The sequence below is a fragment of the Piliocolobus tephrosceles genome, chromosome 6 (assembly GCF_002776525.5).
Source record: "Piliocolobus tephrosceles isolate RC106 chromosome 6, ASM277652v3, whole genome shotgun sequence".
In the NCBI taxonomy this organism is placed as follows: domain Eukaryota; kingdom Metazoa; phylum Chordata; class Mammalia; order Primates; family Cercopithecidae; genus Piliocolobus; species Piliocolobus tephrosceles.
In genome coordinates this window covers 103,530,570-103,554,095 of record NC_045439.1, presented here as the reverse complement: position 1 = coordinate 103,554,095, position 23,526 = coordinate 103,530,570, and the positions used below count along the sequence as shown (strand labels likewise).

Sequence of the window (23,526 nt, the reverse complement as noted above, 5' to 3'; positions counted from 1 at the left end):
TGAAAAATCATCTATTTCATTAGTATGGAGGATTCTTATAATGTGCATAGGAGATAGGAAGCGGGTTAGATGAGGCTGGGTGGTGGGTGGGGGCCTTAATATTTGGGCTAAGCAGCTTGAACCTGATTTTCCATACATTTCAAAATGCTATGTGGGCATTAAAGATCGGCTTTAGGCAAAATCATAAAGCTGTGAGAACATAGGTGTCGGCTCCCCTGTCTTTCAGCCGGTCCTTTTTTCGTACTCCCCTGCTCACTGCCCTTTCTCCACTGTGCCAGAGTTCTAGTGTGTTCTGTAGCACACTACCCCTTCCTCAGCAGAATTTCCTCTTAATTAGGCATCATCTTTAATAAAGGGCAGAGCTCAGCTAAGTTGCCTGGAGGGTTCTGAAACTTACCATTTCTATGACAGTGATAGGCAGCAAATGCACATACCCATTTTTATTGTGAAGTTTAACTGGGGACAAATCTTTATGACCAACAGTATACTTAATGATGGAATTCCAGGTGCCAGTGCCAAGAACTGCCTGGCAGTGGAGGGTAAGTTGGAGGGATCCTGGGAGGGCTCTAATCAACCATGTGCATACCCTCTTTGTTCGTTGTGGCAGTGTGAGAAGGTCTGGTTGTGCTTTCTGGCAGTGTGAACTTTGGGAAGGTCTGTTGACTTCCAGGTTTTAGTTTCTTCACCTGAAAATGGGAAACACTGTCAAAGGTGTTTTCTCATCATTCTTGTATTCCGTATTGTGGGCACTCTCTTTCGTTCTTAGTGGAGGGTAGAAATGCTGCCTTCTTCCCACCCCATTCATGCATTAAAGAAATATGTATTGAACCCTTCTGTGTGTCAGGCACTTCATTGTGAGCAGTACACATGGTCCTTGCCCTCATGGAGCTTCCAGTTATTTCGGACTGATGTGACATTGGTTCTTTTTTTGAGTTGTTCATTTGCCCAGATGGAGAGCTTCATCTTGTCAGCCTTGAAGTTCAGCATCTGTGCTTCCTAGAGCGGGATGTTGTTGAGACATAGCTTGGTCTGCTGGATATTGGCCCTCTGTTCATCCTTTAGTTGTGGTATTACTGTGGGTAATTCCTAATGACTAATTTAGGGGAAAATAGGGTTAAATCTTTCCATGGAGTATGTATTAAGTCCACAGATATTTATTGAGCACCTACTGTATGGTGGACACTGTGCTAGGCCTTGAAATATAAAGATGACTCCATTGATGCAGTTACTGCCCTCTGAGGCCAGCAGGGGAGATGGACTTCTAGTGGCAAATGTATTCCTGACACTAGGTTATAGATCTAGATCTATATCTAGATCTGTATCTAGATCTATATCTATCTATTTCTTATTGCTGCTATATTGGGAACTGTGGTGGCCCTGCAGTTTACTTAGGGATACATGGGGTTTGCAAAGCAGCCCTGGGAGCCGACAACTTGGCTGGAATTTTTATTGACCTGCATGGACTGCTGCTAAGTTCACAGTTGTGTGGGTGGTTAATGATTTCTCCTTTGTTCATTTACTGCTTGACCTTTTAACAATGGTTATTTCTAGTTGAAGTGTTCAAACAGTAGTCCTGGCCTCTCTTGCCTCCATAAGGGAGAACTCAGGGATTCTTACATAAATGTTCTCTCTAGTTTTCTGGTCTCCCCACTCTGGCTACAGACAGGAGCTTAGCTGTCCTGGTCCTATTCTAAGTGACTGTTAGCCACATGGAAAACTCACATGAGCTGTGTTCATTGCTGCTTTCCCTGAGCTTACTATAGCATGGAGCTCTCTCAAATGTAGATACTGAGGCTAGGGGAGCCTTTCCACTCAGGCCCTGCCCTCTGGGTTCCTACCAGCTGGGAAGAGATATCCAGGGCCCAGTGGGTTGACAAAATTAATAGGGAGGGCCTTGGTAACTTTCAAAAGATGTGGCTTCTTGGTAAAGCTGGACTGACGATGAGATCAAATGGGTTGCCCTGCTTCCTTGCCTCCTGGTCCCTCCTTAAATTAAAGGTAGCTGGCTTCCAGTGAAGGCATGACTTGACTTACCTTCCTAGATGAGGACAGATAGGCACCTGTCTATGCCTGACCTGCTCAGTGCCTGGAGTCCCAATGTTCAAGGCAAGCCCCAGGGTGCCTGAGCCCAGACTGTCCTGCAGAGCGAGATGGAGGGCAAGACCCTGGCTTTGGCATTTGCAGCACTTCTGGGTGGCTGTGACCCAGTCCACGGGGGGTTCTTACCTACAGAGAAGCTACTTCTCTTCCTCCCTTGTAGAAGAGAGGTAGGGAGTGGAGAAGGGGAAGCTCTTTCCTTGGCGTTTCTTTGAGAGAGCTGAATCATTCCCAGGAGATTGAGGTGTAGCCACAGATGAATTGAAGCAAGTACAACCATCCAAAATTGGGCACAGAGGCCTGCCCAGGAGGTCACGGTGGAGAGCCAGTGGCTGGAGGTAGAAGAGGGGGATGGTGGCCAGCTCTTACTCTTTTTTTTTTTTTTTGTGGTGGAGTCTTGCTCTGTCGCCCGGGCTGGAGTGCAGTGACCGGATCTCGGCTCACTGCAAGCTCCGCCTCCCGGGTTTACGCCATTCTCCTGCCTCAGCCTCCCGAGTAGCTGGGACTACAGCCACCACCTCGCCCAGCTAGATTTTTGTGTGTGTTTTTTTAGTAGAGACGGGGTTTCACCGTGTTAGCCAGGATGGTCTCGATCTCCTGACCTGGTGATCCGCCCGTCTCGGTCTCCCAAAGTGCTGGGATCACAGGCTTGAGCCACCACGCCCGGCCAGCTCTTACTCTTATAGACCTCCAAGGCCCCATTGAGGTATGGTGGCCTGGCCCTCTGGTCTTGCCAGGTGGGCACAAACCCCTGCTTTACACAGGAGTGTGCAGAGCCCCCATTTGTGTCTCCCCTAAGTTGCCCCTAGGCAGAGCTCATGAACAAGCCCCAGGGTGGAAGCTGATAGTAATGCCAGCCTTGCCCCACAGGGCGAAGACTTTTTCCCTCTTGAACTCTTGGGTTGGGGGAACCTAAGTGACCTCCAAGAGAAACCGCCCAGGGGCTATAGGAGTTAGCTGCTTGACACATACACTCAGCCTCACAGCTCATCCTCAGAAAGTTCTGTGTCTAGGAAAAGCCATTGTATGACTGCCATAAAAATAAACACAGGAGCTATATTTATTTATTTTTAATTTTTTTTTTTTTGAGTCGGAATCTCGTTCTGTCACCCAAGCTGGTGTGCAGTGGTGCAATCTTGGCTCACTGCAGCCTCCGCCTCTCGAGTTCCAGTGGTTCTCCTGCCTCAGCCTCCTGGGTAGCTGGAACTACAAGCACACGCCAACTAGCTCGGCTAATTCTTATATTTTTAGTAGAGATGGGATTTCACCATGTTGGCCAGGCTGGTCTCAAACTCCTGACCTCAGATAATCTGCCCACCTAGGCCTCCCAAAGTACTTGGATTACAGGCATGAGCCACTGTGCCTGGCCCACAGGAACTCTATTTATTTAAGTGAATAAAGGGCTAACTAGAAGGTGAGCTCCATGTAGACAGGAATTGTACCTGTCTTTGCCCCCTAATGCCTGTTAGGTTATCTAGTACATAACAGATACAAATAAGCAATAAAATGATGTTTGTAGTTCAGATAGTGGCCGACTCAAGTATGCTGCTTCCATTGTTTCTGCAGCTCCCATGACTAATGTTATTAATAATAACAAGCCCAGGTCAGGTGCGGTGGCTCACACCTGTAATCCCAGCACTTTGGGAGGCCAAGGCAGATGGATCACCTGAAGTTGGGAGTTTGAGACCAGCCTGGCCAAGGTGGAGAAACTCTGACTCTACTAAAAATACAAAATTAACTGGGCATGGTGGCACCCGCCTGTAGTCCCAGCTACTTGGGAGACTGAGGCAGGAGAATCGCTTGAACTCAGGAGGCAGAGGTTGCAGTGACCCGAGACTGCGCCACTACGTTCTAGCCTGGGCAACGAGCGAAACTCCATCTCAAAATAATAATAATAACAATAGTAACAATAAGCCCTTACCTAGCCTTTTCTCTGTGCCTTTGACTCATTTAATTCTCTAGCAGTCTTATAGGTAGATCTGTTACTATCTCCCATTTTGTAGGAGACTGAGGCAGATGTCAGTTAAGTGACAAGCTCAGGTCACGCAGCTGGTAAGGCAGGTGGTGTCGGAACACCTCATGGTCCTCCCTTATAGGCAGAGATCCAAGGGGAGGCTGCTCATCTTAACCAATGACAGGCATTTATTTTGAAGAGAAGGAGGCCTCTGCTGGAGCTGAACTTGTTTGTCCCTGGGTGAACCAGGGTTATCCTGAGCAGCCTGCACTGCTGCCATCATCCTGTGCTGTTTACAGCTCCCTGGGACTGAAAAGTGTATTTTAAAAGGACGGTGTCTGGGTTTCACCACTGGTTTCATCAGCTCCATTTCCACAGAGGAAACCACAGAAGGGTTTTGTGTTGGGTCATGCAACCTTCACACATGCAATGAAGGCAGAAATGGTCAGACTGAGACAAGATTATGAACAGAAACACAGTGCAGGTTTTATGAATTTATACCCAGTTTTTGAACAACAACAACAACAAAAAACCAAAAAACAAAACTTAAGATCCAATAAGATAGTAGTCATTCAAGTTGAGGGAAAGGAAAAACAAACAATAAGATAAAATAGAAAAAGGGATTAGACTGTAACAACTCTGCAAGAAATTGTACAGATTTGGCTCTGAACTTTCATGCAGCCAAACTAGAAAAGGAAACCTGATCAGCTGTCCTAGCCTCAGAGTCTGCGCAATGAAAAGCCCGGAGAGGGGTTCGGGTACAGAAAAGTAGAGGCCAGGACCAGTTGCAGGCTGTGCTGCCCTGAAAACGTCACAGTGGACAAGGAGCGTAAATCTTTATTGAGGTGTGTGGTCTGTCTGAGCTGCCTCATTTTCGCAGGGCTTTAGTGGATGTACAGTTAAATTTCTCACAAGTGTGGAAAATACACAGTCATCTTTAGTCTACATTTCTAGGTTGCTATATGTTCTAATCCTACTTTCTTTTTGTTGTCGTTTTTGTTTGTTGTCTGTTTTTTTGAGACAGAGCCTGGCTCTGTCACCCAGGCTGGGGTGCAGTGGTGCGATCTCTGCTCATTGCAACCTTCTCCTCCTGGATTCAAGTGATTCTCCTGCCTCAGCCTCCTGAATAGCTGGAATTACAGGTGCCCACCACCATGCCCAGCTAATTTTTGTATTTTTTGTAGAGATGGGGTTTCTCGATGTTGGCCAGGCTGGTCTCGAACTCCTGAGCTCAGGTGATGTGCCTGACTTGGCCTCCCAAAGTGCTGGGATTACAGGCGTGAGCCTCCACACCCGGCCTTCATCCTACTTTCTTTTTGCTATAGGATAAGTCATGGTACTTGATTTCAGCAAGTGTCCGTTTTGCCAGTGTCTCATTTTGTTGTGAGTGGTGCTAGAAACAGCTCATTGCTGTGGTTCTTGTCGGATGCTGAATAAATCCCATATACTTTGATTTCAGAGCTCATCTAGGTTTCCCTATATCAGTGACCATCTTGCATGAGAATAATTAAAATACCTTGTCTTTAAATATAATGTTGATTACAAAATATTGGCCTTTTAGAGACATTCCTGGGAAGTCAGTTGTTGGCCTTATCTCGAGCTTCGAAAAACACAGGGAGTGAAAAGTGAGAAGGCAACGCTGGGGGCTTTTAGTCTTACACCCATATGTCGTGTTCTGTAAGAATGACTAGTTTGGTTTCCAGGATTTTTTTTCTTTTCTTTTCTTTTCTTTTTTTTGGGTATATTGGGTTCCTGTGATGCTTTTTTGCAATAGTTGTTTTTGGGTGATAAAAAAAAAGTTGAGGCCACAAGTCTTATAGTGAATGTAGTATTTCTTGTCTGTTGAACACCTACCCTGAACTACCCTCCATTCCATGCCCTGCCCCCTCTTGAGATGTAAGGATGAGGAGACTGAGGATCCAACGGGAATAGTTGGCCAAGCATTGAGTATCAGGAAGCTCCTTCTGTGGTAGCAGGTCACCTCCTGCTCTCTGAAGGCAGCAGAGGGGAAGTGACAGGTCCTGAGGTCAAAGGCATCAGGAGGCCTGGAATTGAGCCTGCCCCTCAGACTCCTAACCCAGGGTCCTTTCTGTGAGCCCAGACTTAGCCACTCACCTTCTCCGCAATAGACCCGGGGCAGCCATGTGCACCTGGTGCAGAGCAGAGGTTATGTATGGTGAGGAGGGGCACTTAGCTGTCCTGGGACTGTCTGTGGGACCATAATAAGGTGGAAACCATGTCTATGTAGATAACTTCCCTATGGAGTTTACAGCAACCATGTGATGTGCACTTTTGGAATACAAAGTCTTAAAAGCATAAATCTGAGCTACTGCCTGTTCCTCTGCCCTCTCCTAGCATACCTGCTCAGGAGACAAGTCCATACCTGCTGGGCCACCCCTGTCTTCCATCTCTTTCCTGAACCTGCTACTCCAGGCTCTCCCCCGCACCACCCCGCGACCCCCATCCCCCTAAAGCCCTCCAATTTGCCAGATTCAATTGCAGTGTCTCAGTTGCATTTTACCTGACCTGTGACCAGCAATGAGCACAGCTGCCCTATCCCTTCTGTTTGATGTGCTTTCTCCTGGGTTCCACCCTCTGTCTGTTCTCTTCCTTCACCTACCCCTGTGCCTCCTTTGCCAGTGTCTTCTCTGCCAATTCAGAATGTTGTTCCCAGGGCTGAGTCATTAGGTTTCGCCTTGCTCTCCCTCACTCCCTAGGTGGTCTTTCTAGCCCCTCCCACCCAGTTCTCTCTCCATCTTTGCGTTCAACTCCACCTCTCGACTGAATACCTCTCAAAGAAACTCACCTCCAAATCTGTGCCCCCAGCAGCCTTTCTTTTTCCAGTTGTTTTGGACATAGGTTTTCCTTCATGTCCTCCTGTTTCTGCTTCTCTCCTTCCTGTCTGCTTCCCAGCTCTCTGAGCCTCTCTCTTGTGCACCTTGTGGACCCCGCAGCCCCAGTGCCTTGCCATGCCCTGCAGGGCTCCCTCTTTCAATTCTGCTGCCCCTTTTGCCACTTTCGCCTTGCTCCTCTGTGTGTCTCCTGCTTCCTTCTGAGCTCCAGTATTAGGTCCTGCTGTTATATTTGGCTCTAGGGTCCATGTCACGGGTCGCTCTTGGCTTCGATGGAATCTCTCTCTGCATGGTTAGGGGGACCATTCATTTGCCTTTCAGAAAGCTCAGTTTTTAGCCCGGGGAGGGCAGACTTCACACAGCAACACTTAAAACATTTCCTTTTCCCAGGGAACAGATGATATTAACCATCCCATCCTCTCTGTTGCATCCCATAAACAGCATCCATGACAGCGTGGAGCTTTGTGGCTTTCCTCACTGACTCTTACCACCAGTCACAGATTTTAGCAATTGTCGCCAGCCCCAGGGGACAGACTAGCCATGGAATGATCTGCATCACAGCAAATTAGTCCATTTATCTCTAGAGTTTAAATTTTATTTCCCCTAATTGGGGAGTTGCTGGGTTAACTTGGCCTATAACGGGTTTTGGGGGGCGGGGGCGGAACTTTTACATATGGCTTTAAAAATCCTCAATATTGCAGGTGGGAATTGCCAGATATTTTGAACCCCTCTGCTGTGTCAGCAATCCAGCCACTGCCTAGGCTTCAGTTAATTAATTCAGTTTTAGGCAGATTCCCAGTGAACACTGCTGTTGTTTATTGAGAAGTATATCCTGACATTTCTCAACTAAGGAATATTTTTACAATTTTCATGGCAAAATTCATTCAGAATGCAAGCAGGGGTCAGAATGACATTGCAGTTGGACGGCCTGAAAGGTTGCTTTGTGAGACCGTGTAAACCATGCCCGCGTTCACCAGAGCATCTGTTGAGAAACATCTCCTGTATCCAAGTGACCCAGCCACCTGTTGTTAGGACGCCAGCAATCAAGCATGCTGAGAAGCTGAGACTCTGGAGGCATCTGCAGCACTGCCTGGGCCTGGGCAGCCTGCTGTCCCCTTTGCCTTGTGGCCATCTCATTGTCTCCTGGCACCTCCCTTCTTCCGTGGGAAGAAGCTGGAGTCCAGGTTTACTACCTGCAGGTTCTCTAATGAAACACAAGAAAGTGAGTGAGCTTGAAATACCTGTGGATTGATGTTATCCGGGCTGCTCTAAGATTCTATTAGCTACTAACTATAACGGGCCTTGTTTTGCTTGTTGGGATGACACTTAGCTGGTTATGTCTGAGTTGGTTCTTCAGGCACAAAGGAAAAAGCATTTGCGATACAGGTTTCTTTCTGTCTGTCTTGTGCCCAAGGAGTATATTTGATAGAGACCGGCTTGGGTTAAGTGAGTAGGGGACAGATCAGTTTTTGGCCATGAAATAGAGCAGATACTGGAAATACACCATGAGCCACCAACTCAAAGAAAAAGCACTAAGTCGTTGAACTTACGTTTTTAAAAGAAGGCTTTTATGAACGAATTCAAACTTAGCCTAAACCTGTGTCTTTCCTTTCCTTCCCTTCCCTTCCCTTCCTTTCCCTTTCCCTTTCCCTTTCCTTTTCCCTTCCCTTTCCCTTTCTTTTTCCTTTCCTTTCCTTCTTTTTTTTTTTGAAACAGAGTCTCACTCTGTTGCCCAGACTGGAGTGCAGTGGCATGATCTCAGCTCTCCCGGGTTCAAGCAATTCTCCTGTCTCAGCCTCCCAAGGAGCTGGGATTACAGGTGTATGCCACCATGCCAGGCTAATTTTTATGTTTTTAATAGAGACAGGGTTTCACCATGTTGGGCAGGCTGTCTTGAACTCCTGAGTTCAAGTGATCCACCCCCCTCAGCCTCCCAAAGTGCTGGGATTACAGGCGTGAGCCACTGCACCCAGCCCCCTGTGTATTTTCCAAAGCTATTGAGCTGGACAAGAAACACAATATCTCCATAGTTTGTTTAAACAAAATCAGAATTGAGTTGCATTTATTCACTTTGAGACCCCAATCACATGAAGCTTCTGGGTACCCTTTGGGTTTAAGATTGGCCTCTTTGGCCTCACACTGATCTTTCCTTGGGATTCTATTTTATGCACTGTTCAGGGCCAATATTATAGCCACTTTATTTGTGAAGACATTGAGGCAGAGTGGCCAAAGTGACTTTCTCAGATTGACACAGGCTCTTAGTGATGGAGCTGGACCCAGAAGCCAAGTCTTTTGGTAGGTGGGTGGTGGAGCTCCTGTGCCAAGAGGAGTACCTGAGAAGACTTCCCTGATTCTTCTCTGTCTCCAGGTGCTGAGAGGACCCAGGGAACCGAGGCTGTCTTTAGGACTGGGTCATAGGTGCCCAAGGCTCTCGGCCTCTTGCCTTGAGGGCATTAACCCTGGAAATTCTACTCCCAGGACCTTCTCTCGGAAACCCCAAGGAGGGGAACTACTCAGAGGGAGGGGTGGTGAACATCTGGAGCTCCCTTCTCCTCAGGGCTTCTCCTCGTCACCCTGTAGTGATAACTGTTCGCTGAGATTTTGTAGTTGTCCTCCTTTAAATTTTTCAAAATTGATTTTTAAAATGTGTTTTGGACCTAAAGTGTTCTCCGTATTTGCTGTTTTATTCTCTTTCCCTGTTTAAAATTGATCTTAAAGTCCGGCACTTTGTTTGTTTTTTTTCCCAAGACAAACTATTAACGTGAACATCCAGGTTTGTCTCTTTGTGTTTTCCAGACATTCTAAGTGAGACTGTCCGCATCATCTAGGAAAATGGTGGCCCTGTCCTTAAAGATTTGTGTCCGCCACTGCAATGTGGTGAAGACCATGCAGTTTGAACCATCTACAGCTGTGTATGATGCGTGTCGAGTCATTCGGGAACGGGTACCTGAGGCACAAACTGGGCAAGGTAGGTCATGGGTTATTTACTGGCTTCTTAAAGTGTGTTTGCATGTTTTTCACTTTTTGGCTAACGAGACAGAGGCTCCAAGTGGTACACAAGACTATTAGTGCATATGCTTCAAATGAAATGTCTTCTTAGATCAGACACTACCTGCTTCCTCTGTGAGACTTGTGATGACGATGACCATGCCCACCGCTGAGTCATCACTGTCATTGTGCCCAGCAACTTGACCCTCCCATACATGAGAATTATGCTCTGCAGTTTACAGATCACGTCCTCGTGTATCATCTTGTCCCAAGAAAGTGCAAGTGAAGCTGCCCTAACAATATTGGCGGTATGTGTCCTAAACCCTATTTCCCATGCCTGAACGCTTTCCACTGCCATTGAAACCCAGGGCAGGTCTTATATTTCAAGTTTTTTTTTTTTTTTTACAGGGACTTTATAAATTTTATCTCAAACCTTTAAAAAAAGACATTTGTGATGTATGTTTTGTTTGAAGTTTGGCTAAATCACTCATCCCCATTAATCTGAGTTTAAACAAAAGCCACTTGTACCATTTTATTTTCCCCTTCCCTTTGTCTTCTCTGTGTCTTTCCTTTATTTAGTATTTATTTGACAGGCAGTTGAGAAATTGGATCCCTTCCAAATCAGTACGTCTTTAGTATGAAAGTGGGATAAAACTTATCTTAAAAATGGAAAGAATAGGCCAAGCATGGTGGCTCACACCTGGAATCCAAGCACTTTGGGAGGCCAAGGCGGGAAGATCGCTTGAGCCCAGGAGTTAGAGACCAGCCTAGGCAACAGGGTGAAACCCTGTCTCTACTAAAGTCTGAACAATTAGCTGAGTGTTGCGGTATACGCCTGTAGTCTCAGCTACTGGGGAAGTCGAGGCAGGAAAGTAGCTTCATCCCAGGAGTTTATGGCTTCAGCAAACTGTGATCCAGCCACTGCACTCCAGCCTGGGTGATGGAGCGAGACCCTGACTCAAAATAAAAGGACGAATAAAAATCAAACACCACAACAAGGGTAATTATAAATACAAAAATCTCTTCTTGAAAGATCTGCTTTTCCTAAAATTCTTTTTGGTCTGAAACATGATGACGACGATGATGATGGTGATGATGATGATGATGATGATGAGTTTTTACATGGAATCTCACTCTTGTTGCCCAGGCTGGCAATGGTGTGATCTCGGCTCACTGCAACCTCCACCTTCCGGGTTCAAGCAGTACTCCTGCCTTAGCCTCCCAAGTAGCAGGGATTACAGGTGCGTGCCACCACACCCAGCTAATTTTTTGTATTTTTAGTAGAGACGGGGTTTCACCATGTTAGCCAGGGTGGTCTTGAACTCCTGATCTCTGGTGATCCGCCTGCCTTGGCCTCCCAAAGTGCTGAGATTACAGACGTGAGCCACCACGCCTGGATGGTTATTATTTTTTGAGACAGGGTCTCGCTCTGTCACTGAGGCTGGAGTGCAGTGGCCCCATCACACTTCACTGCAGCCTCAACCTTCCAGGCTCAGGTGATCCTCTCGCCTCAGCCTCCTGAATAGCTGGGACTGCAGATGCACACGCCACCACACCTGGCTAATTTTTGTGTTTTTTGTAGATACGAGGTCTCGCTATGTTGCTCAGGCTTGTCTCAAACTCCTGTGCCTGACTGATCCACCTGCCTTGGCCTCTCAAATTGCTAGGATTATAGGCGAGAGCAACTGCGCCCCCTGGCTATTAAAACATTATTTATGTTATTAGTAGTGTTTGTAGATTACTTACAAATAAAGTTTGCTACATCCCTAACTTTCCTCTACTGTTTGGTTGTCTAGTCATTTCTGGTGCCTTTACTTTTCTGTTCCCTTTTTCTGTTATTTTTGGGGATAGGGAGCTTGATTGCTATATAGTGCTGGTGAAGGTATAAACCTTTAAAGATTTTGAAGTTGCTTTTCTAAAAAACAGCAGGAGCTCTTACCCTCAGCTGGGTCTCAGAAGAAAGAAAGAAATTTTGGGGGTAGGAAATGATACTGCTCCTCTCCTGCCACCCCGCCCCCTTTGTACTTCCTATGTTAGATTAAGGGGTTTCTGCAGAGAACACCAAATTTAATTTTGCCCCTTTTGCATAATTTGTTGATGTTTGGGGCCAGAGGCCTTATCTCACAAGGGACTCCTACGCCTCTTTTAGACTGCTCAGTTGGGGTGATGGAGGGGTCACTGGAGACATAAAGGCTTCATTTGTCCCCCTTTGCCTGAGTGGCCTTGGGCATAGGTAGTTGCTTCCTTAGTTTCTTCACCGCTGTCCTGTCATTCTCCATGAGATGTTGGTCTGGTTTTTATAGCAAGAGATAGAGAACAAGCTCAGATTCAGTTAGAAGGAAATTTGGACTGCTTCTACATTTTTCTACATTTTAGACACAACTACAGCCCACCGGTTTTAGGAAACACAGACCTTAGTTGTGGGCGTTGCTTCTGCAACTCAACTCTTACTCCTCCAGATCTGCTGTAGTCCCGGCGGCTGCTTGTGTTGTCAAAACGAAACATTTCTGTCTGGTGAAGGAGAACACCCACATCCTTGCTGAGTCAGCAGGCTCAGCGCCTGGAAGTCAGCGATGGCTTCATCACCACTTTGCCTACTGTTTTTCTTCCCATTTATATTTCAGCTTCTGACTATGGACTGTTTCTTTCGGATGAAGACCCCAGGAAAGGGATCTGGCTGGAAGCGGGCAGAACACTGGATTACTACATGTTGCGGAATGGGGTATGCTGCCGATCCCAGTGCTGTTTCTTCATCCTTTTGTCCCTGGGCCTTCCATAGACGCCAACACGGTTGCGCTATTTTGATTCAAGGGCATCTTATTAATAGATCGATGCATTGTACTCTCTAAGGGCTGTTCAGGTGGTGATAGAAAATATCAGATATCCAAATTCTTGAGATTCCATAGAAGGATTGAAGCAGTTTGAGGTTAGTACTTTAAGTAGTTTCTACTTGTCGTTGTTGGATTTGGTAATTGTGAGTTAAGATACAGCATCTTGCTCTAAGTATGGAAGAGATATTCCTGTGCCTGGGATGGGAAGTAAGAACAGATAAGAGGGAAAATGAAATGTAACCCTAACAGTAGTTAGAGACTGAATATTAGTGTTTTGTTTTTGAAGAAGAAACTTCAATTTGAGATGTGAGTTTAATAATGATCAGTAGTAGTAACAGCAACAACAAAAGTGATTGTGTTATGGAAGTAAGGAGAAGTCGTGTAAAAACATAGTAAACGTTTTATTCAGCTTAACCTCCAAGATACCGGGTTTTGGTACGTAGGATGAACTGGACCCATCAGACTGATGGGTAGTCCATGAAGTCAGAGTGAAATAGGTGATGCCAATTAATTTGGGTAAGAAATTAATAGTTTAGTTTTAGGAAGTTCATAGTTCTAGTTTTAGGAAGTGTAGTCAACAAGTTACTTAAAAATATCCCCTGAACATGTTACCCCTGTTTGGTCTTGTCGTTAATGTATTTCAACACACTATTTTGAACATCACTACTACTGTGATATGACACTACTGTGAAGAATGATGAGGATGCTATTTATGTCTTTCACGGTTTATAATATATAAGGTAAAAATATTTATAGTAAAAATTAAGAACATTTTTATATGCAGATAGTAAAGACATAGAGATAGTAAAAGTTGATTATGACAGTGTTAAAAGATAATTGGAGACACACACTGCTGTCTTTTGAAAAGACAAGTAGTCACCTCCCTCTGTTAATTCTCCTTGGAACAGATCATTCCCAGCCTTTCAGGAGGTCATACTCTACTTTCATTTCACTGAGGATAGTTTTCAGTAATTGTGAGGCATAAGTATGACTTCTTTGGGCACAATTTTGATATCAGATTTTTAAGAAATCTTTATGAAAGCAGTTATTTAGCACTGGAGAATCTGTATTATCATAGTGCCTGAAAACTTTGAAAGGCTTTCAAAGATGTTTTAGAAGAAAGAGGAAATCAGAGTCTACTCTGATTTTTTTAAAATTCATTTTTTAAAGAGACGCGTCCCAAGTTTGTTATTTATTTTCCCACACAGTGTGAAATTTGTGTGTGGTTTGTGCTCTAGGATATTTTGGAATATAAAAAGAAACAGAGACCTCAGAAAATCCGGATGCTGGATGGATCTGTGAAGACAGTGATGGTGGATGATTCCAAGACTGTGGGGGAGCTCCTGGTCACTATTTGTAGCAGAATAGGTGAGCATTCATAAACCTTCATTATATCTTTCGTTTAGTTTTTAATTACAGGCCTCTTCTTTTTTCCACCTGCATTTGATCTCTAGGCAACTTTGAATATGTCTTAACATGCCGAGTTCTGCCCAATCCCCAGAGGCTGTGTCCATTCTCCCAGCTTGCCAGTACATGAAACATTTGCACTTCTCACTAAGTCATAGTGGAGGGCTTTCATTTCTCTCTCCAAAACAAGGAGATTTTCCAATGGAAAGTCATGTGTAATTCAGCCTTCTGCCCATCGCTGCCTTCTATTCTATACGAGCACTGTAGATGTTCACTATCTCCTTGAGTACTTACGATGACAGTCCATATGATTGATTATTAGACAGTTTTTCTTCTTGTGATTTCTATTAGTCTCCCCAGAGAACAAGTCTGCCTTCTTTCTAATGAAGCCCTTCAAATATTTGAAGAAAATAGACTTGCCTTTCTTAGTTTTCTCTTCATGCAAAGGGAGCCTAGTTCCTTCAGACACTTCTTGTGTGACACTGTCTTGCCTTCTTCTGCATGACGTCCTCTGTGGCAGTGTTTCCCAAAAATTATTACAGATGAGAGAATTGAATGTGACAAAAGTTTTACTGTAAGTGTGACTTCTTTGGGTACAATTTCACTACTACATTTTTAGGAAACCTTCATGAAAGAAATTACTTAGCACTGGAGATTCTGTATTGTCATAGTGACCACAACCCTGTGAAAATGTACGAAGGTCTTCAAAGACATTTTGGAAGAAAGAGGAAATCAGAGTCTGAGTTTTAAAAATTTGTTTTTGAAAAAAAAGTGTTCAAGTTTGTTACCTGTTTTCCCGCACAGTGTGAATATGACTTTACTAGCTGAAGCTCCCGCATTTAATTTGACGTGGCCACCTCCCTGACCCTCACATTAGTAAGGCTGCTTCTGGTTCTTTGCCACCAGGAGCTCCTTGGAATATCACAGGCCTTAGGCTGGAAGAGGTTGACAGTAATTTAATTATTTATAATTGTAACCTAATTTCCAATTTTTAGGAATCACAAATTATGAAGAATACTCCTTAATCCAAGAAACTATTGATGAAAAGAAAGAGGAAGGAACGGGCACACTCAAAAAAGACAGGACACTGTTACGAGATGAGAGGAAAATGGAGAGGTTGAAGGCCAAGCTGCACACAGATGATGACCGTAAGTGTTTGCAGAGGAAGCATGATACAGACACACAGGCTTTGCTAAGCCTTACTTCCCTCCCACCATCTATATGACCCAGGACAGGATTTTTGGTTTTTGTTTCTTAAAACTCTATTTAAAAAAAGTAGGCTGGGCACAGTGGCTCACGCCTGTAATCCCAGTACTTTGGGAGGCCGAGGCAGGTGGATTACCTGAGGTTGGGTTTGAGACCAGCCTGGCCAATGTGGTGAAACCTCATCTCTGCTAAAAACACACAAAAAATTAGCTGCACGCCACTATTCCCAGCTATTCAGGAGGCTCGGGCAGGAGAATCACTTGCACCTGGGAGGTGGAGGTTGCAGTGAGCTGAGGTCGCACCATTGTACTCCAGCCTGGGTGATAGAGTGAGACTCTGTCTCAAAAAATAAATAAATAAAAATTTTTTAAAAAGTCACTGTAATACCATTTCACATCTAAAGAAATATCTTAATATCAGATATACAAATCATGTTCACATTTTCTTCATTATCGTCTAAAAATTTTTTTAGTAGTTTGAACTGGGATCCAAATAAGATTGTTTTGTTTTACTAAGAGTCTTTCCATCTCTCTTTTTTAATGGACTAATACCAATAATGATGTGTATTTATGGGGTGCAGTGTGATATATCTCTGTAGACATTGAAGGATTCAATCAAGCTAATTAACATATCCATCACCTCACTAATTTATCTTTTTTTGTGGTAAGCATTTTTGAAATATATAATGCATTATTATTAACTGTGGTCACCACTCAGTGCGATAGTTCATGTCTTTTTGCAGTTTTTGTATATGTGAAGAAACCAAATTCTTACTTGTACAGCATTTCATACAGTCTGGAATTTGTTCATCGCATACCTATGGTGTCATTTAACATGTTCCTCTGTCCCTTTTAATTCCTTAGATCTGGAGGCTTGACTAGATTTAAGTGTTTGTATTTATTTTAATAAAGATGCTTTCTTCAGTGGTGATGTGCACTTCCATCAGGAAGTTGTTTCTGGTTTTCTTTTTTGGAGGGATGTTTAACATCCATCAATGACCATTGCCTTAGACCCATTATTTCCTTAGGAGTTAAAAATAGTAGTAGTGGGTTGGGCGTGGTGACTCATACCTGTAATTCTAGCAGTTTGGGAGGCTGAGGCAGTTGGATTACTTGAGGTCAGGAGTTCGAGACCAGCCTGACCAACATGGTGAAACCCTATCTCTGCTTGAAAATACAAAAATTAACTGCGTGTGGTGGCACACGCCTGTAATCCCTACTATGCAGGAGGCTGAGGCAGGAAAATTGCTTGAACCTGGGAGGCGGAGGTTGCAGTGAGCTGAGATTCTGCCACTGCACTCCAGCCTGGGTGACAGAGCATGACTCTGTCTTTAAAAAAAAAAAAGTAATAGAATTCTATTATTGGAAATTCGTTTTCCACAGCTGCACAGTTAATTTATGGAAAAGCCAGCACGTAACTCCATGTGTCCCTAAAGCCCATGCTGTTTGCACTTACTGCCCGACCCTCCACTGAAAGAGTCTTAATTTGTTACCTAGTCCACCTAGACTTCCTGGCCTCTTTCCTCCTTTCATTGTATTTGTTTTTGTGGCTGTATCGGGATAACATCATTATTGCCATTGTGTTTATTGATCTTCTGTGAGGCTCTCATTTCCTCTGACCCTTTGTGTGCTTTTTTTTCTTTCTGCCTAATTTGGTTTGCAGTGATATACTTCTTTCCAGGAGACTTTAGTAGAAAAATCCCAAGGATTTATTATTATGTGCAAGAGACTCTCCCAGGTACCGTGGGAGATGTGGGAGACACGTTTTCTGTACTCAGGTTGCTTATAATCTAGAGACGCTGGTGATAAGGACTTAACTCACAATGTGTTTTAAGCCCGCAGAGGAGTGTTGGAGTGAGAGCTGTGAAAGGGTAGAGGGGAATGATCAAATCCTGTACACATAGATGAGAGAACAGGGTTCTCAGAATGACTGAGATTTAAGCTGACCCATGGCACGGTTCTGCCAGCCCCGCTTTACTGTTGTCTCCCCCAACTCCCTCCATACTTTCATTTTCTTCCTCTTTTCTACTTGAGGTCAGAGGTAACTTACTATGCTCAGAGCCTGTAAATCACTTTATTAGCTGAGACTGGAGTATCTGCCCTCCACCCTGCCACCGGAGAGGCAGCATATTACACATTCATTGTAGTGCTTTAGCTATAACTTTAGGAATGACTGGGAATTTTCTCCCTCATTTCCATTTTGGCTGGTCATTTGGTAGATGTGAAATTATTTTGCAAAGCTTAAAAACCACAGTTCTAATGTAAGAAGTAACTATAAGTATCAGAGTTATAGAAATCTACATCACACTGCTCTTTTGGTAAATTCCCTTTAATTGAGAGGAAAAATAAACACAGTTCTCTTATATGTCTTGTTGTGTTGCAGTAAATTGGCTGGATCACAGCCGAACATTCAGAGAACAAGGAGTAGATGAAAACGAAACGTTGCTGCTTAGACGGAAGTTCTTTTACTCTGATCAGAATGTAGATTCGAGAGACCCTGTGCAGCTGAACTTGCTTTATGTTCAGGTACAGTATTTACTGCTCAGACACTGAGGTTGATGAGATTGCAGGAAGCTCCTGGCTGTATCTTGTGGCGAGCAGGAGGGCGGCGCTGGCTTCTGCCACGTTTATGGCATCGTTTCCAGCAGGCGTTGCTGCTGGGTCCAAGCTTGTGTTTGGTTGTGGTGCAGGTTGATATTCTGGATGAGCAGCTGACCATCCAGAGTAGGGCCTCCCTGTGGCTTCCCAGACTGTGACCTGGTAGCCAACACTGTCCCTCTCTGCCAGGCTTTGGTGACCTGGTAGCCAACAGTGTCCCTCTCTGCTGGACTTTGAGAGACAGTTGTATTTCACTTCACTGGCTCACCACTTCAAGTGCACTAAAGGTTTCTTAGCTGGCATCTTAGATTGCAAGAGAATATTGGTCAGAAAATCAGGACTTCTCATTAACTGGAAGATATCCTCTCAATAACCTTTCATGTGGTTACCCTTAAGTAGTTGTTAAACTGACAAGCCATTTAACATGTCTGAGTTTCCCAGTGTGAAGATGTGGATTGTACTGGATTGTCCCCAAGGTTGCTTGTGGCTCAAGGAAAACATCATCCATCTTTGTCCTCTCCTACCAGCTTCCTTTCTTCCTTTCCTTCCCTCCCTCCCTTTCCTCTCCATATTTATCCATCTGTCTGCCCATAGAAATAATGTAGGGGTTGGCAAACTACAGCCATGCCTTTTGCCTGTACTTGTGAATGAAGTTTTATTGTAACACAGCTTATGTATTCAAGTATTACATATTGATAAATCCCCTTGAGGGTTATGTAGTTGTTACACATACCTTCTGTGGCTGTTCTCGCATTCTGGTGACAGAACTCAGTAGTTGTGACAGAGACTGTGTGGCCCAGGAGGTTTGAAATATTTACTGTTTGGCCTTTTAGAGAAGTTTCCTGACCCCTGACTTAGTGGATGGAAGAACGGCATGGAAAGAGGGCTGAGAGGAAAGAAGTGGGGAGGCCAAAAGGAGAGAGAGAGCAGGGCAGTGTAAAGATGCTTGTTGGCTTAAGGCTCAGAGTGATAGCTGAGAGTGTCCATCTTTGGGTGATTTGGGGGTCATTTAGAGAAAGGAAAGGCAGAAAGGAGGGCAGGGGAAAACAACAGCAGTGACGGATGGAGAACTGGGAGGGGGAGGAGTTCAGACACAACCAGCTCCCCATTTTAGGATGCCTTCGCTTGTCCTTTCCCCTGCTGTCTTGAATATTGAATTCTTGTCTCTGTGTGTGTGCGCCTATCGCCTTTCTTTCTCTTCTTCTCTTACATTGGTCTTTATCTGGGGATGGGAGTTGGGTTGATTTTACCTCTAGATATTTGATTAGCTAGCTTTATGATTTAGGATTATAAAAAGTACACTGAATTTGTCTTTTGGCCTCTTTGAAGCTGATCATTTCATATGAATTTCCTTGGCCTCTTTTTATAATCACTTCTGCCTTTCTGGATTGTCGTCAGACTTTGCTTTTGCTGTACCGGACATCTCTAATGTTTTCCATCTGCAGGCCATTTTGGACAAAGGTTTGTTTTTCTTTCGCCTTAGTTTTCTCCCATGTGGTGATCATCCACTGTGTCCTGCACATGTCACCATGGGTCGGCTGGCACTGTCCCCTGCTCCACAGAGAGAGTGTGCTGGGCCATGGGAATGTGTCAGTGGAGAGAACGCGTCGCTCCCCCAAGCCTCTGATGCTTTTCCTTCTTCCTGTGTTTCAGGCTCGGGATGACATCCTGAATGGCTCTCACCCTGTCTCCTTCGAGAAAGCTTGTGAGTTTGGTGGATTTCAAGCCCAGATACAATTTGGACCTCATGTGGAACATAAACATAAACCTGGATTTTTAGAGTAAATGACATTTTGTTTTTCTTTTTTTCTCTTTTCTCCTCTCTTCTTTTCCTTTCACCTTTTTATTTTTGAGCTAGGTATCTAAGATCATACCCTAATTTCATCATTTTTGAGAATGCTAGCTTGTCTTCAATCAAGTAGATGACCAAATTTGCAGATTTTGGGGAAAGCAAGATAAATTGAGAAGTTTTTCTTGCTGAATGGAAATTCATTGATCTGTGTCCCCCTCCACCCCCCCTTTTTTCCCGTGTACTTCATCTTAGTGAAGAGGAAAGTTAAAAAAAAAAAAAAAAAAAAAAAACACTCCAGTAGGGCTATGGTGTGACCGCCAATGGGGGAGTAAGGGGGAGGACATGAGCTTTCCTGTAGGATGTGCCAGTCAGCATGAGATGTGTCCAGTAGGCCATTCATGGTATTGTGCATTCATTGTATTTGTTCAAGTGTATCGCAGGGAGAGGATAACGGAGAGGCTTCTTTGACCCTTGTCCCCACTTTCACTTTGGTGGAAAGTAATTGGGACCAGTATATGCCTTTGAGTAAGAAGAAAAGTTAACTTTTCTTCTGGTGCCAGGGAATGCCTGGCCAATATGCTCTTTGGTCTAAACTGAGTTGTTAACCCCGCAAAAAGCAAACCTTTGTCCTTGGATTAGTGAATCCCAGGGAGCCTTTACAAGGTGATGCTGTGTCCTGCAGTGTGCCACACATTGTGAGTCTGAGGCTGAGGATGGCTCTGAGCAGTTCCTACCACCTACTTAGTTCTGTATTCTCCAAATAAGTCATACAGCCGGGTGTTCCTCAGGGCCCGCTTTTACCCCACTAGTCTGGCTTCCTTCCTCAGGAGCCTCAGGAAGCGTCCCCTTCTGTTCAGCCGCCTATCGAAGGCCGTGTGCACAAGTTCCTTTAGCAGTTTCCACATTCCCACCTTCTAGCCTCACAGCTGGCCCCTCAGATACAACTGATGTCATCAGCCTGAGGATTATGGCCATGGATATTGAGGAATAAACACCAAGAGCTAGTGAGGCCTTGGAGGAAACAACATTTTGTTTCTGTTTTTAAAGTGCCTGGTGACAAATAGAAAATGGAGGGAAGATTGATGAATCAAAAAAATTGAAATAAAACGTTTACCTATTTTTAGACTTTTGTAGCTGTGAGTTTATGTCTCCCTGGTAGGAAGGAGATCCGAATGTAGCCATTCACCGGGTTCTTATATTGATGATGCTGCCACCCTGGTCATTTTATTAGCTCACTTTCTCCATAGCCCTGGGGCAACTAGTTCTCAGGACTCCCTTGTGAATTGAGAACATAGTATTTCATTTGATAGATATGGAAGAAGCAGGAGAGAGAGAAGTGGCTTATTCACAGTTAAAGAGTTTCTCTGCAAATAGCTTCTGACTTCTAACACCAGGCTCTCATTTTCAAAGGCATTCCTACCTTTCACTGGTCTCCCACTATGCAGCAAAGGTACTTAAAACTGGGATTACAGGGTGCTTTGGTCTATTTCCTAGTATGATGGATCGTACCAACCAAATCATCGTGAATGTTACTGTACAGCTGACTGCCTGTGTCGAGATTACAAACTAATATCAAAGCATTGGTATTGGTCTTAAAACTACCTACTGAAGTTTGTGGTCCTATTGAATGCTGCACACACACACTCCAGCAGCAGTATTCCTCTCTTAATAATCTGAGACCACAAGAGTTAAGCAATTGCATTGAGTTCGTTTCTTTTTTTTCCTAAGATTATAATATCAAGTTTATGCCTGTAGTGGTACCTGCACCCTTATTCAGATTCCAAATTAAAATAAGGTAATTTTGCTTGGTGGCAATTACTTTTCCTTATGAATTTGATTTACTTTTTAATTAGGCCAAATTAGGTAATGAGGCATTTTTACTTAATGTAGATGTTTAATTGTGTACATTGTTGCTTATACCATGCAGGTAAAACTTCTTGAGGATATGAGTCCCTTCTTAATTAAAACAAAACAGTGAGGCCACATTTGTTGATTTGTGAGTTGGATAGTCAGGTCCTGTTTTTACCTGGGCTGTCCCTGGTGACTGACTGGGCTCTCTTTTGCAGCCTTTAGATCTTTCCCAATCTAGCTTTCATATGTGCGATCTGCTTAAACACTTTAGGGTTTTAAAATAATAATGAGAAGGTTGGACTTGTGACAGCCATGCTAAAGATGCAGCCCCCAGAAATTCCAGTTACGTAGTTTCTGAGGTGGGTACATAGGGATGTGAACGAGGGCATATCTTTTAATTTTTTGAAAATTTGCTTAGCATTTTTGCTCAGAGTTGCAATATGGACATTTTTATGAGATTCGCTTTGAACTTTCTTCAGACTCTCCAGCGATTTCTGGATTTGGTACTTCAGTGAAGGTACTCATTTACAATAATGAAAATCATCAGAGTCTGAAAGATTTTCAGAGTTTTCAGGGATTTAAGGATTATTTAATATATCCATCTACCCTACCGATGGGGAGAATAAGTGCTAGAGAGAGACAGAGACAAGGCCCAGGACAGTCAAGTGCGGGGAGCCAGAAGAAAGCCAGGATCTCCTAGATTGAGTCTGATATGCTTTATCTACATGACAGTTTTCCTCAGGTCACCTTCAGAGGGTCCTAAGAAGGGACATTTTATTGGTGCATGAAGTAAAAACGACACATAATCTAGTAATCAGGTATTTGCTTTATGCTTTTCTGTGTTCAGAAAATGCTTGCAGAAAATAGGCCGTGTGATGTGAATTTTTGTACAAATGTGTGGGGTTCGTGTGAAATTTTGTTACCTATGTGTGAGCCTGGTGTTTTTCTTTAACTCACTGAGGACTTGCAGATGTGTTTTATTGTGCCAGGTATAGGGAAAATATAAGGGAGATATTATATACTAATTCCTTGCTGTTTTTGAATCTACAGTCTGTGTGGCAGATAAATATATGAAATGGTTATTATGCAGAACCAAAACTTGGCTCTGATCATTTCAACAAAGTCCAGCTTTTTAACTGTATTTTAAATGCTGGATGGTCTATTCAGGAAGTTGAAAGTTGCAGTGTAAACTATGCAGGCTACTATGGATTGTTTCTAAAAAGGTGGGAAGAGTATCATGCAAGAAGCAATGTTGATTAGAGAAATTGACAAAGTAGAAGGCAAATCTAAAGAAGAATTAACTCTTAAAACAGCAACAACAAAACATAATAATGACTAATTTCCAGACCCTTAAAAACACTGTGGAAAACTTTAAGAAGTGGTCAGAGTAAAAGCCTTCTATAAACTATATTTTATTGGAGAAGATGAGAGTTACTGGTAAATTTCAGATCTTAAATCGAGTATACTTGATAAAATTGAAGGTGACTCTAGGTGACAGATATAGAATGTTCAATACACAATTTTTTTCAACATTGTGCTATGTTTGGAATTTTTCATAATAAAATTGTTGGGAAAGAAATGAAGATAGCCTGAGAGAATATAGATAGACTGTATATGGAAACAGTGAAAGAAACCAGACTTCACAAATTCTTTAATAAAATTCTAATTACTGGTCAAAACAAACAAGAAGAAATAATCCGTATAGCTTTCAAGCCAGTAGGGGTAGGAGGGAAGAAATGCAGATAGCTTGACCGTTAAAATGGGAGCTGTGCAGGGTGGCTTATGGAAACAAAGTGAAAAGAAGGTCTGGAATAAGATATGGCAAACACTTGTAAATATGTTAGGTAACATACCAAATGTAAGTAAATGAAATGCAGCAGTTAATAAACAGATTCTCATTGAATGGAATTTTTCTTTAAGTCCAGGTCTATATTATCTCTAAAAGACACAC

At 43.7% G+C, this 23,526-nt stretch overlaps 1 protein-coding gene across 1 annotated transcript in view; it reads left to right on the top strand.

Moving 5' to 3' along the window:
* TLN2 (talin 2) overlaps positions 1 to 23,526 on the top strand; it is a 474,484-nt gene that overhangs the window by 273,070 nt on the left and 177,888 nt on the right. Inside the window, exons 4-9 of the mRNA XM_026455077.1 lie at positions 9,700 to 9,871; positions 12,516 to 12,613; positions 13,961 to 14,090; positions 15,125 to 15,277; positions 17,718 to 17,860; positions 19,586 to 19,713. Coding sequence (XP_026310862.1) covers positions 9,736 to 9,871; positions 12,516 to 12,613; positions 13,961 to 14,090; positions 15,125 to 15,277; positions 17,718 to 17,860; positions 19,586 to 19,713 — 788 coding nt within the window. The 5' untranslated portion in view covers positions 9,700 to 9,735. The remainder of the gene's footprint in view (positions 1 to 9,699; positions 9,872 to 12,515; positions 12,614 to 13,960; positions 14,091 to 15,124; positions 15,278 to 17,717; positions 17,861 to 19,585; positions 19,714 to 23,526) is intronic.